The sequence below is a fragment of the Lepus europaeus genome, chromosome 20 (assembly GCF_033115175.1).
Source record: "Lepus europaeus isolate LE1 chromosome 20, mLepTim1.pri, whole genome shotgun sequence".
Lineage (NCBI taxonomy): Eukaryota > Metazoa > Chordata > Mammalia > Lagomorpha > Leporidae > Lepus > Lepus europaeus.
The window spans coordinates 55331750-55348444 of NC_084846.1; the positions used below are offsets into that span (position 1 = coordinate 55331750).

General features: G+C 41.9%; 1 protein-coding gene across 3 annotated transcripts in view; it reads right to left on the reverse strand.

The window, feature by feature from the left end:
• AKAP9 (A-kinase anchoring protein 9) overlaps positions 1-16695 on the reverse strand; it is a 160181-nt gene that overhangs the window by 129246 nt on the left and 14240 nt on the right. For all 3 annotated transcript variants that reach the window (XM_062179110.1, XM_062179109.1, XM_062179111.1), the window contains exon 2: positions 4589-4846. In XM_062179110.1, the coding sequence (XP_062035094.1) occupies positions 4589-4846 (258 nt within the window). The remainder of the gene's footprint in view (positions 1-4588; positions 4847-16695) is intronic.

Consider the following 16695-nt stretch of genomic DNA (forward strand, 5'->3'; position numbering starts at 1 on the left):
ATGGCTCACTCTTTCTATCTCTGCCTCTCTGTAACTCAGTCTTTCAAATAAATAAACAAATCTTGAAAAAAGTTCAACACTCCTATATGATAAAAACACTCAATGAACCAGGCATAGAAAGGGAACTTCGACAATCTGATGAAGGGCACCTACAAAAAAAATCCAACAGCTAATGTAACACTGAATGGTGAAAATATGAAGGCTTTCCCTGACAGAAGAAACAATGCAAGAATGTCTGCTCTCATCACCTTTTTTTTTTTTTTAATTTATTTATTTACTTGAAAGAGTTACAGAGAGAGACAGGGAAAGAGAGAGAGAGAGAGGATCTTCCCCCACTACTCCACTCCCTAGATGGCCGCAGCAGCCAGGGCTGGGCCAGACCGAAGCCAGGAGCCAGGAGCTTCTTCGGGATCTCCCATGTGGATGTGGGCCATCTGCTACTTTTCTTAGGTCATTAGCAGGGAGCTGGATTGGAAGTGTAGCAGCTGGGACTCGAACTGGCAACTGTATGGGATGCGGGTGTTGGGAGTGGCAGCTTTACCTGCTATGCCACAATGCTGGCCTAACTCTTACCACTTCTTTACAAAACTCTGCTGAAGTTCTGGCCGTGGTAATTAGGCAAGAGAAAGGAATAAAAGAGAGGAAGATTGGGAAAGAAGAAGTATTTCTAGTTGCAGATGACATAATCTTGTATCTAGAAAAAAATCCAAAGAATTTGCAAAAACAAAGAGCTAATGGAGGAATTCAGCAAAGATGAAGAATACAAGATCAGTTGTATTTCTATGTATAATTAATAAACAACCAGAAAATAAAGTTATGAAAAACAATTTAATTTATGACAACAACAGAAAATGATAACATGTTTAGGGATAAAAGAGCAATAAACTGCTTAGGAATAAACTTTTTTTTTTTTTTTGACAGGCAGAGTGGACAGTGAGAGAGAGAGACAGAGAGAAAGGTCTTCCTTTGCCGTTGGTTCACCCTCCAATGGCTGCTGCAGTCGGCGCATTTCGCTGATCCGAAGCCAGGAGCCAGGTGCTTCTCCTGGTCTCCCATGCGGGTGCAGGGCCCGAGGACTTGGGCCATCCTCTACTGCCTTCCCGGGCCATAGCAGAGAGCTGGCCTGGAAGAGGGGCAACCGGGATAGAATCCGGCACCCCAACTGGGACTAGAACCTGGGGTGCCGGCGCTGCAAGGTGGAGGATTAGCCTGTTAAGCCACAGCGCCGGCTAAGGAATAAACTTAAACAAACAAATGCTTTGCATGTAGAAAACTAAAAAATAACATCATCAGAAATTAAAGACCTAAACAAATGGAAAAAAAGATATCCCGTGTTCAGACTGGAAGACAATATTGTTAAAATGACAGTACTCAACTACAGATTCAACACAACCTCTGTCAAAATTCCTTACTATCTCTTATGGAGAGAAAGAAAACCTTATCATAGAACTTATATGGAGGCTGGCATCGTGGCTCACTAGGCTAATCCTCCGCCTGCGGCGCTGGCACCCCGGGTTCTAGTCCCAGTTGGGGCGCCAGTTCTGTCCCGGTTGCCCTTCTTCTAGTCCAGCTCTCTGCTGTGGTCCGGGAAGGCAGTGGAGGATGGCCCAAGTGCTTGGGCCCTGCACCCGCATGGGAGACCAGGAGGAAGCACCTGGCTCCTGGCTTAAGATAGGCGCAGCACGCTGGCCGTAGCAGCCATTTGGGGGGTGAACCAACAGAAGGAAGACCTTTCACTCTGTCTAACCCAGAGCAGCAAACACAATCCTGAAAAAGAAGAAGGTTGGAAGACTCACACTCACTGATTACAAACATGTTAGAAAACCACTGGAATCAAGCCTGGGGTCTACCTGCAAAGGTGAAACATACAGATCTGCAGAACACAACTGAGAGACTGGAAAGGAACCCTGAATTTTACAGTCATTGACGATTTACTGGGAAAAATTGTCTTTTCAATAAACAGGGCTGGGACACCAGACATCCACGTGCAGTGGTTAACTAACAGCACATATAAAAACTGAAAAATGGATCAAAGGCCAAAATATAAGAAATATAAGTATAAAAGAAAACTTAGATGTACATCTTCACAATCTTGAATTTGACAATGGTAGTCTTAGTATCTGACACCAAGAGCACAAGCAACTAAAGAAAAAACACAGGTGAATTGTACTTCATCAAAATGTAAAACTTTGTGCAAAGAACAGAATCAAGAAAGTGAAAACAAACTTAAAATGAAAGATAACATTTGTGAATCACATATTTGATATGAAAGCAGTTGATCCTCATTATTCACAGACCGTGTACTTGTAAATTCACCTGCTCAATAACACTTATAAGTAACCCTCATATCAGTAGTTGTAGCACACTCAGCATCATTTGCAGATAAAAGCAGGACAGTGAAAAGCTCCAGTTACCCAACACATGCATTTCTAGCTGAGACAGAACAAGGCAACACTCTGCTTTCCTGTTTCAGCTCTGTAATGCTCCTGCTGTTCTTTCCAGGGCATTTTTGTGCTTTTCTGTTGCCAAGCTCCACCACTTAAAATGGTCCCCAGCTGACGTACTCTCAAGTACTCCTCAGAGCAGGAGGCTACAAAGTGCTTTGTGAGAAACTATATGCTAGATAAGCTTTGCTAAGTATGAGGTACACTGATGATGGCTGTGTTCAATGTTAACACACTAATAGTATATAGTAAATAAAGGATAGAACAGAAATACATACCAAAGATGATTATGGATAAACTGCTTGACAAAAACGTGGTGACCAGTGGCTCACAGGAACCTGTCATTTTCTTTAAGAGCCAAGGTTCAGTATACGCAAATTCACTGCTCATGCTAATTCTATAGAACACAACTACAGCAGATAACAAGAAATGCCTGTATTTGAAGAATGAGTAATTGCTACAAACCCCATAGTTACGTCTCCAAGTTCCATCCCATTCTTCTCACATTGCATTTTTGCTCTTCCAAGATGAGCTTTCCCACCCTAAGGATGGCCAGCACATCTCCATGGCTTCCCCAAAGCTTAAACCCCTACGTATCCAAAACCTGCTGTTTCCACATAAATATGCTGTGGTACAATCCAAATGCTGATCATCCTCTGACCTGTCCAATAGTCTTCCACCTAAGTAACCTATCCTCTATTCCTGGTCGTTAATGGCCCCGTCATCCAATCTACCCTTAGCTTCTCCCTTACCTCTTCCTTTTTAAAATATATTTGTCAGAATTTTTTTAAACAAATTCTATTTACTTTTTAAAAAATATATTTGAGGGGCCAGCGCCGTGGCTCACTTGGTTAATCCTCCGCCTTGCAGTGCCAGCATCCCATATGGGTGACGGGTTCTAGTCCCGGTTGCTCCTCTTCCAGGCCAGCTCTCTCCTGTGACCTGTGAGGGCAGTGGAGGATGGCCCAAGGGCTTGGGCCTTGCACCTGCACGGGAGACTAGGAGGAAGCACCTGGCTCCTGGCTTGGGATCAGCGCAGCACCAGCTGTAGTGGCCATTTGGGGAGTGAACCAATGGAAGGAAGACCTTTCTATCTCTCTCTCTCTCTGTCTATAACTCTGTCAAATAAAAAAAGCTTTTTTGAAAGGCAGAGAGACAGAACCCAAGACTGAGGGGTGAGGGATAAAGACAGAGGGAAATCTGCTGTTTCACTCTCCAAATGCCTGAAACAGTTAAGGCTGGGCCAGACCAAAGCCAGGAGCCTGAAATTCAACCCGGGTTTCTCACATGGTTGTCAGGAACCCAAGTACTTTCGTCATCACCTGCTGCCTCCTAGGATGCACATTAGCAGAAAGCTGGGTTCAGAAGCAGAGCTGGGACTCGAACCCAGGCATTCCTATTTGGGATGCAGGCATCTGAAGCAGCCCCAACCACTACACCAAACACCTGCCCTCCATCTTTTTATCTTGGAATATTACATCACTGAGCATGGAATTAAGATTCACTGAGAACCTACCATAGGCCAAGTGCAACCTCCAACCCCTCACCATTACCACCACAATATCCTTACCACCACTTACAAGCAAACTACCTAGAGTTTCAGGATTACAGCACATTGTTCCTTGCCTTTACAAATGCTGTTTGTTCTGCACAGAGACTGCTTCCCCAACTTCCTTGCCTCTAGCTAACTTCAACTCATACTTCAAAGCTCAGTTCTCTTATCCCTTCCTCACCATCTTTCTGAATAGCATTTGACAGGCTTGCTTGGGCACTTCCCCACACTTCAGAGTGCAACGTGCATGGCTGCAAACATAGCTCCAATCAGAATACACTGCATATCTTCACATCTGCCTCTTGGGTAATGATTTCCTTAAAGGGTAGAGCCTGTCATACTCATCTTTGTACAGCTGGTGCTCAATCCTCGGTGTATCACAGTTACTCAACAAATGCTTGTTGAATTTAAGCACACAAAACTCTTCCAGAGCTTCCTGAATGTTTTCGGCATGACTACATAGTTACCAATGAAACTTTTAAAAAGACACAATAATCATGAAATGAAATCGCAGAGGGTGCTCGTGATTACTGTCATCCTAACTGCTTTCCATTTACAACAACCATGTTTACAAATCCGGACGGTCACTCACTTCAGCAGAGAAGACCTGCTTGGCCTTGATTATCTCTCCACTGTGCAGAGTTCGGCTCTCTGTGGATTCAGGAGTCCCCGTGGGTCCCGCTCCCTGACAACTGTTCATGCGCTTCTCCTCACTCTGTGTCTGGTCGACATTCAGGCCATCATACGCTGACACATCCTGTTTACTGCTTAAGGTCTTCCGCTTTTTTTTCTGCTTCTTGGTAGGATTCTGCCCATCAGACTGAGCTTTTCTTTGTCGAAACTGGGCAAGCTACAGAAAAAAGAAATTGCCGTTATTGTCAAAAGATAATTTTCTTTTATTGCCACTGTGTGAAAAAAAAGCAGCTTTGGGGGTACTTTCTTTAAAAGATCAAACTGTCTCTAAATAAAAATGATGATAAAATAAGAACAATTGTTACAGTCTTTAAAATAAGGATAAAGTTTAGATTGCAAAAGAATATGATTAGATTCCAAAGAAACTAGGTATTTCTGAAAGAAAGTACTAAAATTTCAAGAGGTTAGAATTGAAAATGTCATTCCTGAAACAAAGAAAATTATCCCACAGTCAGGCAGAATCATGGAAAATAAGAACTCCCATTCACTATTTGATGAGAGTACAATCATTAGACTTTAGATTACATGGAAATTACACGCACACACACACACACAAATGCAGTTCCTAATGCACTTGCTTTGTAGGATTTCTGGGACCTCTACTACTTTATACTGAAGAAAATAAGCCCATGAAAAAACATTTTGCTATCCATATGGTCAATGTAGCTTTTTAATAACAGGACAAAAATAGAAGTAACTTAAACATATCAAACGTTAGTGTTTTCCAACACTTAATTATTGGCATATAATCACCAGGATTTCTGCCATATCCTTAGAGCTACCTCTATGTATCACTTATTTAACAATGTTTTACCCAATATACTTTCTTTATTTTAAAAACTTATTTTTTAATTTATTTTATTTGAAAGGCAGACTTACAGAGAGAAAGGGCAAGACAGAGACTGAGAGATCTTCTACCCACTGATATAATCCTCCAAATGGCCTCACCGCCACAGCTGGACTGATCCAAAGCCAGGAACCAGTAGCTTCTTCCGTGTCTCCCATGCAGGTGCAAGGGCCCAAGCATTGGTGCCTCTGCTGCTTTCCCATGCCATTACCAGGAAGTTGGATAGGAAATGAACAGCTGTGACTCGAACCAGTGCCCATATGGGATGCTGGCTCTGTAGGTAAAGGCTTAACCTTACTATACCACAGCACCAGCCCCTAAAAATCTAATTTAAAAGGCAATTTTCAGTCCTCAGTCTAATATCACTTATGATTTTTTTTAAAAAAAGTAAACAAACTGGGGCCAGTGCTGTGGCACAGCGGGTTAACACCCTGGCCTGAAGCATCTCATATGGGCACTGGTTCTAGTCCCCGCTGATCCTCTTCCAATCCAGCTCTCTGCTCTGGCCTAGGAAAGCAGTAGAAGATGGCCCAAGACCTTGGGCCCCTACACCCACATGGGAGACCCAGAAGAAGCTCCTGGCTTCAGATCGGTGCAGTTCCAGCCATTGGGGCCATCTGGGGAGTGAACCATCAGATGAAGACCTCTCTCTCATCCTGTACCTCTGTCTTTCAAATAAATAAAAAATAAATCTTAATAAAAAGTAAACAAAAAAATGATTACTAAAATTTCTGTTAGATTTTGATGAAGGCTGTGAGAGAAATACACAAACGTTAAAGGATGTAAGGTTATATGAGAATGAAACAGACTGGAGCCGGTGCTGTGGCATAGAAGGTTAGGTCTCCACCTGCAGTGTCAGCATCCCGTATGAGTGCCAGTTCAAGTCCTGGCTGTTCCAGTTTTAATCCAGCTCCCTGCTAATGACCTGGGAAAGTAGCGAAAGATGCCCCAAGTCCTTAGGTCCCTGCACCCATGTGGGAGACCCAGAAAAAGCTTCCTGGCTTCAGCTGGGCCCAGCCTTTGTGGCCATTTGGGAAGTAAAAGAGCAGACAAAAAAAAAATCTCTCTTTCCCTTCCAAATAAATAAATCTTTTTTAAGAAAAGAAACAAAATTTGGCTATCATAAGCAGGTGAACTAAAAGAAAAATACAAAAGAGGAATACACTCCTGTATTACTCCTGTGTTAGTATTTTTAAAAAGGATTCTCCGTCATCAGCTCAGTGCTGCCCGAGTATGTAATGCACACTTCCGATTTTAGATAGTCATGAGATACCCTGGCCTGTGTTAAAGAACTTAGGACACAGGAGGAGAGTTTGGCCTAGCGGTTCAGATGTTGGTTAACACTTTGTACCCTGGGGCCAGCACTGTGGCGTAGTGGATAAAGCCACTGCATGCAGTGCCGGCATCCCATATGGGCCCTGGTTTGAGTCCTAGCTGGCTCCACTTCCAATCCAGCTCTCTGCTATGGCCTGGGAAACCAGTGGAAGATGGTCCAAGTCCTTGGGCCCCTGCACCCAGGTGGGAAGACCTGGAGGAAGCTCCTGGCTCCTGCCTTCAGACTGGTGCAGCTCCAGCAATTGCAGCCAATTGGGGAGTGAAGCAGTCGATGGAAGACCTCTCTATCTCTCCTTCTCTCTGTGTAACTCTTTCAAATAAATAAATAAATAAATCTTTTTCAAAAGCGGGGCGGGCGGGGGCTGTGTCCTCTATCAGAGTGCCTGGGATCAAATGCTGGCTCCAGTTCCTGGGGTTCTGCCACCAATGTGGGAGGTTCCACTGAATTCCTGGCTCCTGGCATTGGCCCTGCTGGTCACTGTGGGCATTTTGGAGAGTGAACCAGCAGAGGGAAACCCTCTCTTTCTCTTCCTCTCAAACACAAAAATTTAAAAAGATGAATGTAAGCTATTATTGCTAATAAAGATGTCCATGATACAGTAGCAGGTATATAGTACTACAATATAATATATTTTTTTATGAAAGGAAAACTATGTGTACCCCTTCTAGCAGAGACAAAGCAGGCTGCATTTTAATTACACTGTATTCATAGGAACAATAAATTCTGGAAGACTATAGCAGTAGCAACATTAGTAGACCTCTGGAATTGAGAATACAGGTGTTTTTACCTTTGACCATTTGGAAATTTTTTTTTTTTTTTTTTTTTTTTTTTTGACAGGCAGAGTGGATAGTGAGAGAGAGACACAGAGAAAAAGGTCTTCCTTTTTGCCGTTGGTTCACCCTCCAATGGCCGCTGCGGTTGGCGCACCTCGCTGATCTGAAGCCAGGAGCCAGGTGCTTCTCCTGGTCTCCCATGCGGGTGCAGGGCCCACGCACTTGGGCCATCCTCCACTGCCTTCCCGAGCCATAGCAGAGAGCTGGCCTGGAAGAGAGGCAACCGGGATAGAATCCGGCGCCCCAACTGGGACTAGAACCCGGTGTGCCAGCGCCACAAGGCGGAGGATTAGCCTGTTAAGCCACAGAGCCGGCCGAAATTTCCTTTTTTAATGCAATACATTTTCAAACTTGAATATGAAACAACTAATAATTACTTATTCCTAATTTAAGCATTTTAATTGTTCTAAGATTAGAGAAACAAAAGAATAACTATAAGCTCCTTTGTGTCTTCAAAAGAGAAAATATACTGCTAGAACTACAACTATTAATTAGGTCAATTACAAAGATGGCCAGTAAACTTATAATACAATAATACTGCAGGATTTCAATTTTTTTTTGCATCAAAAATTGTCTTTTAATTCCATCTTTCCACAAACTCCTTAAAGCACCTCTTAGCTAATCACTAGTCTTGCAGAATATAAAGTTATATCACATTTAATTTCTTTTCAAGTTATTTAGCAATAACCTCGTTATTCTACCTCTTGTCTGCTTTTAAGGAACAGGTGCAAGACCAGTTGCCTCCATTTATACAGGATTAAGCTGCTGGAATGCATTTATACTACTGTGGAGGAGGGCAGGTTCATTCTTAAAAATAAACCAACTGGAATGCTACTGAATGTATTATCTGCAAATAGAATCAGAAGTCTAGGCACATCATTTAAAAAGAAAAGACTCCTTGGAGGGAATGTAAAACCAAAGAATAACGACAGTCTTGATGTGTGTATTCAATTTCAGAAACTTCTTAAAATCCCATGTTGTTTGCATTAGAAAATATATTAGGATATAGCTGAGTGAAGCAAAGATATTTTAAAATTCCAATTGTTAGGTCATATTAATACATGCAATATATATTACATAGCATTATATAAGTTATTATATATAATACTATATTAAATATATTAATATATTTAATATTTAATATCAGTTGTACACATGACAAGAGAAAAACAATTTCTGCATTAGAAAAAGTTTGATTTTAAAAAGTTATGAGACAATAATATCATTACTAAATGAATCCAGATTAAAAAGATAAGAGATAGGCCGGTACCACGGCTCAATAGGCTAATCCTCTGCCTGCGGCGCCGGCACACCGGGTTCTAGTCCCGGTTGGGGCACCGGATTCTGTCCCGGTTGCTCCTCTTCCAGGCCAGCTCTCTGCTGTGGCCCGGGAGTGCAATGGAAAATGGCCCAAGTGCTTGGGCCCTGCACCCACAAGGGAGACCAGGAGAAGCACCTGGCTCCTGGCTTCAGATCAGCACGGTGCACCGGCCACAGCGGCCATTGGGGTGTGAACCAACGGTAAAGGAAGACCCTTCTCTCTGTCTCTGTCTCTGTCCACTCTATCAAAAAAAAAAAAAAAAAAAAAAAAGAGATAAAATGTGGAAAGTTAGGGCCAGCATTGTGGCGCAGGTTAAGTGATGCCATATCCCATATGGGCACCAGTTCAAGACCCGGCTGCTCCACTTCTGATTCAGCTCCTTGCTAATGTGCACAGAAAGCAGAGGAGGATGGCGCAAATCCTTGTGCCCCTGCTCTCAGGTATGAGGCCCAGAAGAAGCTCCAGGTTCCCAGCTTCAGTCTAGCCCAGCCCCAACCATTTGGGGAGTAAACCAGAGATGGAAGAGCTCTCTCTCTCTGTCTCTCCTCCTAATTCTGCCTTTCAAATAAATAAATCTTTTTTAAAAAGTGTAATGTTCCTATTATAGTGCTAAGAATAAATCACTTATAAGGTCATAAAATCATCAAGATATTATTTTAGGCCTAATACCTAAGACTATATGACATCATATTTTTTTCAGAAGAATTCATCAAAAGTTAGGCTTCAAGAGGGTAGATTTTTTTTTCTTGACTTCTATAAATATTCAAAGACTAGAAAAATACTCAATAAACAGATGTTGAGTTTAAAAAAGTTTATTTTTTATGAAATAAAGAAAAAGAAAAGTTATGAGTATGAAATAACTTTAAAAGAACTAAGATGATAACAGGCGTATCTAATTCTATTGTATCAAAAAGTTTCACCATTTCAGAATTAAAGTGAACAACTGTCTAGTTACTAAATGAATTAAGATACAAAAACAATCCCGCTCAGTACAAATTCCTTCCTCCAAAGTCAAAACAAAACTTAAATTCTTAGAAAAATAAAAGCACAATAGTTTTTTCTTTAAAAAAACAAAGATTTATTTATTTGAAAGTCAGAGTTAGAGAGGGACAGACAGAGATCTTCCATCAGCTGGTTGGCTCCATAACAGGCCACTGCTGGGTCCAGGCTGACGCCAGGAGCTTCATCCAAGTCTCCCAGGTGGGTAGCAGGGGCCCAAACACTTGGGCCGTCTTCCACTGCTTTCCCAGGTCCAGGGAGCTGGATCGGAAGTGGAGCAGTCATGACACGAACTGGTGCCCATACTGGATGCTGATGTCACAGGTGGCACCTTGACAGCTATGCCCAACACGGGCCCCTATAATAGCTTTTTAGTAAGAGCTCTGTTGTGCAAAAACAAGACAGTAGGAACAAGATCACATCATACATCCAATTTCTTATAGCTGTTTAGGCTTTTTTATTGTTTTAAAATCTTATTTATTGGCCGGCGCCGTGGCTCAATAGGCTAATCCTCCGCCTGTGGCGCCGGCACACTGGGTTCTAGTCCCGGTCAGGGCGCCGGATTCTGTCCCAGTTGCTCCTCTTCCAGTCCAGCTCTCTGCTGTGGCCCGGGAGTGCAATGGAAAATGGCCCGAGTGCTTGGGCCCTGCACCTGCATGGGAGACCAGGAGAAGCACCTGGCTCCTGGCTTCAGATCAGCACAGTGCGTTGACTGCAGCGGCCATTGGGGTGTGAACCAATGGTAAAGGAAGACCTTTTTCTCTGTATCTCTCTCTCTCTCTCTCTCTCTCACTGTCCACTCTGCCTGTCCAAAAAAAAAAAAAAAAAAAAAAAATCTTATTTATTTGAAAGGCAGAGAGGGAAAACTCCCATCTGCTGGTTTACTACCCAAATGCCCACAATGGCCAGGGCTGGGCCAGGCCAAAGCTAGGAGCTAAGAATCCAAACTAGGCTTCCCACAAGGGTGGCAGGGACCCAACAGCTTCAGTCATTGCAACTGCCTCCCAGGGTGCACAGTAGCTGGAAACAGTAACTGAGAGCAGAGTCAGGACTTAACTTAAGCACAGATACGTGATATCTGCTACAATTGGCATCTAAACTGCTGGGCCAAATGCCTACCCCCAAACTATTTTTATTTCCAATCTGAAAAATGGCAAGCTAACAGGTAAGCAAAAAAATCCTACACAATTCAGTAATCATCTGTTACTGAAATGATGCACTTTAAATGACTGAGAAAACATTTATTCTAAAACATGCGGAAAATTCAGACTACAGCCATCTGTGTTTGTCATTTGGAAGCCAATAATAAAAATGTTAACATATGTAGTCACAGAAATAGCTGCAAGATTTACTGGAATGATATTATGTCCATATACACGTGTCTTTCAAAATTGGTTCAGATCCCAAGCAAATGTCTTATTCTGACCAGACATCAATCAATGACATAAATAATTCATTCCTTAAATTCAAAGTTTATAAATCACTACCAATAAAACAATACATTTATATAACATGTAAAAAGATGCTATGTTTCTATAATGGAACTCCAAAAGATGACTAATTGGAATTTTTTCAGTGCTTTACACATTCAATGAGTGCTTACTATGTGCCATGCATGTGCTAGACATGAGTAAGAATACACAGAATGTTCTTAACAGGACTTTTTAGTCTAGGCCAGCCTATTAGCTCATTGTGTAAGACATAAATGAGGTGAAAGAACAGTTTCATAAACTCAACAGTCCCACGTATGTATTAAAAGAGATGGTATGGGAACGTCTCCTGTCCCAGAATTCCAAAAGGAGGCTTTAGAAAGAGTTATGGTTGCAGAGCTTTTTTTTTATTATTTATTTTTTATTTTTTGACAGGCAGAGTTAGTGAGAGAGAGAAAGAGAGAGAGAGAGAAAGGTCTTCCTTCCGTTGGTTCACTCCCCAAATGGCTGCTACAGCCGGTGCTGTGCCGATGTGAAGCCAGGAGCCAGGTGCTTCCTCCTGGTCTCCCATGCAGGTGCAGGGCCCAAGCACTTGGGCCATTTTCCATTGCACTCCCGGGCCACAGCAGCGAGCTGGACTGGGAAGAGGGGCAACCGGGACAGAATCCGGCGCCCCAACCGGGACTAGAACCCGGGGTGCTGGCACTGCAGGCAGAGGATTAGCTAGGTGAACCACAGCGCCGGTGGTTGCAGAGCTTTTTACCTGTGAAGAAAACAACTTGGTATATGTCAGGAAGCAAGTAGTCACTCATCTACCCCACAAGTATTTATTGACTATCACGTTCCCAGCCACGTTAGGGCAGGAGGTGTAGTGATGGATAAAACATGTACAAATCTTACCCCTATGACTGTAATTCATGCAGGAAAAACAAATAAACATAAAAAACAAAGTATATCCTTTCAAGCGATTGCAAAAATGCTTCAAGAAGTATAGGTATTAAGAGATCCAATAACTGGTGATGTGGGAAGAGGTCAAGAAATACTGGGGGAAAAAATGCAGGCTCTGGGGACGGTGTTGTGGTGCCGTGAGTTAAGCTGCCACCTGCAACACTGGCATTTCATAAGGGCACTGGTTTGAGTCCTGGCTGCTCTACTTCTGATCCCGCTCTATGCTAACGCACCTGGGAAAGCAGCAGAAGATGGCTTAATAGCTTGGGTCCCTACACTCACAGGGGAGACCCAGATGGAGTTCCTGGCTCCTGGCTTCAACCTGGCCTCGCCTTGGCAGTTGTGACTATTTGAGGAATGAATCAGCAGATGGAAGATGTGTCTCTTATTATAACTCTTCCTTTTAAATAATTAAATCTTTAAAAAAAAAGGTATGATCTGAGATGAATATGAATAAATTACCCAAGATCATAATCAGTAATTAGCAAAATAGAACAATATCCGACCTCAAACCCAACTTTTTCAATTCTACCAATCTGCGTCTTCTGTACACTCTCAGCTCTCTTCCTTTCATTTCTCACTACAATCCTGGAACATTAACTTTAAAGATATGAACAAATGAAACCACTAAGCTGACAAGAACTTTTATTTTGACAAAACTGGAGAGAAAATAAAACCAAACGTAACACCATAAACTTTCCCAAAGATCATGTTACAAAATATTTTTAAATGTGTTTCCTAGTCTCCGGTGTACAAAAATAGGTCTAAGTAGAGCTATTTTCTATGTTTTTACTGTGGAAAATTTAAGAAATACTAATTAATTCTAATTATGGTGACTATCTGTACTGGTCAGTGCTGCCTTCAAACCTTTTTATTATTCCTTAGTGAATGATAAACTACTACAACAAAACTGCAGCAACCTAACTCTGGAAACAAAAAGATCACAACAGTCCACCTGAGGGTGGTACGCACAAAGAGCTGAAGCAGGGCAACTGAAAGCTACGAAGACAAAAGCAGCACTTCAAGGATGTGCTGAAGCGTAATCTCCAGTGATATCATAAAACAGCACCACCAAATGGACCTGCGGGTGGGAAACACCACAGGATTCTACATCGCTGAGCTACAAGACCACTTACATCCTATCATCTCATTCAACGCAACATTTTTTTTTTTTAAACATAGTTTTTGTAACACCTTCATGTCTGCAGCTTAAGGAACCATCTTAAAATTGCCTATTTTATTGTTTTCTTGGCCTGGCAGACAATGGACAAAAATATTTGTTGAATTTCAAAAAGAATACAGATTACACATAATAGAGACTGTTTGGAACACAAAGACTCTAATAAACTGGCTGTGACACTGGACAAGCCACTTACTCTTGGCCCAATTCAGTTAACTGTACAATGAGGAGACACATTAAGGATAGTTTGAGGTTCTGCCAGTTTTTAGAGTGTTTGAGAAATTTTTTCAATCATTCCCCTTCCTTTCTCTTCTCCTTAACCCCAATTATAAAGGAGAAAACCTAGAATTCTACCATACGAAAAGCTGATTCTTAGTTTTTCAAAAGAACAAGTCAATGAGCAAATAAAGATGACACAGAATAAAAAGTGCAATTATTCCACTACAGTGTTTAGAATGCGTCACTTCTAAGTATTCATTACGTTATTAATTAATGGAGTTCTATCATTGTTGTTCAAGAACAAGTAACTGGAAGCTCAGCTCTAGGAGAGCAGTGATTTTTAATCAAAACCAAAGCCCATGAACTCTAAGTCTAGAACAGTGGTTCTACACAGACTCTCAATAAATACTTCTTAAGTAAAAGAAAAAAAGTTACTTCACAGAAAAGAGGCATTATTCCTCAGCACAGAGTACCTGCACAGTTCCTTTAAAAAAAAAAAAGAAAAAGAAATTAAGACGATGGAACAGGCCCATGGTTATATTACTACACAATCATGCAACGTAATATTATGTAATTGTCAAAAATGATGCTTTCGCCGGCGCCGCGGCTCACTAGGCTAATCCTCCACCTTGCGGCGCCGGCACACAGGGTTCTAGTCCCGGTCGGGGCGCCGGATTCTGTCCCAGTTGCCCCTCTTCCAGGCCAGCTCTCTGCTGTGGCCAGGGAGTACAGTGGAGGATGGCCCAAGTGCTTGGGCCCTGCACCCCATGGGAGACCAGGAGAAGCACCTGGCTCCTGCCATCGGATCAGCGCAGTGCGCCGGCCGCAGCGCGCCTACCGCGGCAGCCATTGGAGGGTGAACCAATGGCAAAAAGGAAGACCTTTCTCTCTGTCTCTCTCTCTCTCTCACTGTCCACTCTGTCTGTCAAAAAAAATAATAATAATAATAAAATAAAATTTAAAAAATGATGCTTTCAAAAAAACTAATGTGCAGAAATGTTTTCAACATAAAGCTGGATAAAAAAGAAAACAAAATTGCATACAGAATGTGATGCAAGTGGAGTTTAAAAATATACTTATACAGGAAGCAAAGAATAAACAACAAACCGTGAAACAATCAGACCATGGTGACTGTCGTCTTTGCAAGGTACTCACTACCTCCCTCTCCAGGTATGTAAGGACATTCACTGATAAAGTTATTAAGGGCCTCATGTTAATGCCACATACTTTTAAAGTATATATTATACCCACACACCCACCAGAAACCTCATCCCCAAAGACAGACAAGCACTATTCGGATATTGCCACTTCTGCTTCATTTCTCTGTCACCTTAGTTATTGCTAATGCTGGATAGTGAGGGGGGCACTTTGCCCATAACCTTATCTAGTTTGGCCTATTATAAAATTCATCATCATTAAAAATAAACAAAAATAACCCTGCAGGGTTTACATGAAGGAGGATCCCTAAAGCACATCTCTGTAACAGACATCCTCTCTCGGCAGAATAAACACATGCCAGTTTACCATCAGAGGCTAGTTCGCTTATAATCTTGGGTTATAATTGATTTCTTCCGATATACATACAGTTTTTGCAGGAAATAGTAACAGAAAATAAAAGAACTGTTACAACTGGTCAGTTCAATGGTCCATAATGCCAGGGATCACTTAGGTGATAAAATCAGGCACATAATAAACACATACATATCAGTTTGTCTTTTACCTCAGTTCCTCTTCCTACCTCATTTCCAACATACATGCCACTTCTCAAGGACTGTGGAATCATGGGATCCCAAACTCTGCACATCTCTAAACCCTGGGTACATGCTGTACATGAGAAGATAAACAAAAATTAACACAGTGACAGTGTGTTTGTAACAGCAAAGAAAATGGAAACTATCATTGCAGGAAAACAGATCCTGATACTGAAATACTATGCTCTACATGACACTGAACAAAAAGTCATCACTGAAGACCACATACAGGATGACATCATTAAGTTCAAATCTAGAGGAGCCAGTGCTATGGTATAGCAGGTAAAGCTTATGGGCACCAGGTAGGGTCCCAGCCGCTCCACTGCCAATCCAGCTCCCTGCTAATGAGCTTGGGAAAGCAGCAGAAGATGGCCAGAGTCCTTGGGCCACTGCACCCATATGGGAGACCTAGAAGACTCAGGGCTTCTGGCTGAGTCAGTCCAGCTCTGGCTGTTGCGGCCATTTGGGGAGTGAACCAGCTGATGGACGTGCTCCTCTCTGTCTCTCCCTCTGACTCTCTGTAACTTTGCCTTTCAAATAAATAAATAAATAAGTCTTTAAAAGAAAATGTTCAAATCAAGGAAAACTAACAAATTGTTTATGTACACATGGGGTGAGATTGGATGGGGAAAGGTTTCAGAGGTATTTATACATTTGTTTCTTAACCTAAGTGACAGAGTGTGCTTTTTATAATTAATCTTTGTATCTTCTATGTATCTTTCATATATATTCTTTCCTAAGTGGAACATTTAAATATGTAAGTGTTAAATATACTTTAAAGTATGTAGAGCTTTCTTCAGAGGGAACAAGCCAGTCCTCACAGCTTATGCCACGCCTAATGCTTCTGCCTCTCCTCTAACTCTTTGCTGAGAAGAATGGTAAGCCAATTAGATTCTTCCCTGGAATCAGGAAACAAAGATCTAGGAAAGCTGTCCAAAAAGACAGCATGGGAGAGAAATCTTATAAAAGGATTGTAAAATCACTGCATGATACAATAATCATAAAAATGTACAGATACTCCCAAAATCACTACAAAAGACAGTTTACAGGATCACCCCTCTAGACGTGCTGCAGACAAGACATCCCTGAATCCAGTAAGCCCTTTTTCCTTCTAGCAATAAATTATTCTTGCTTCTTCATCT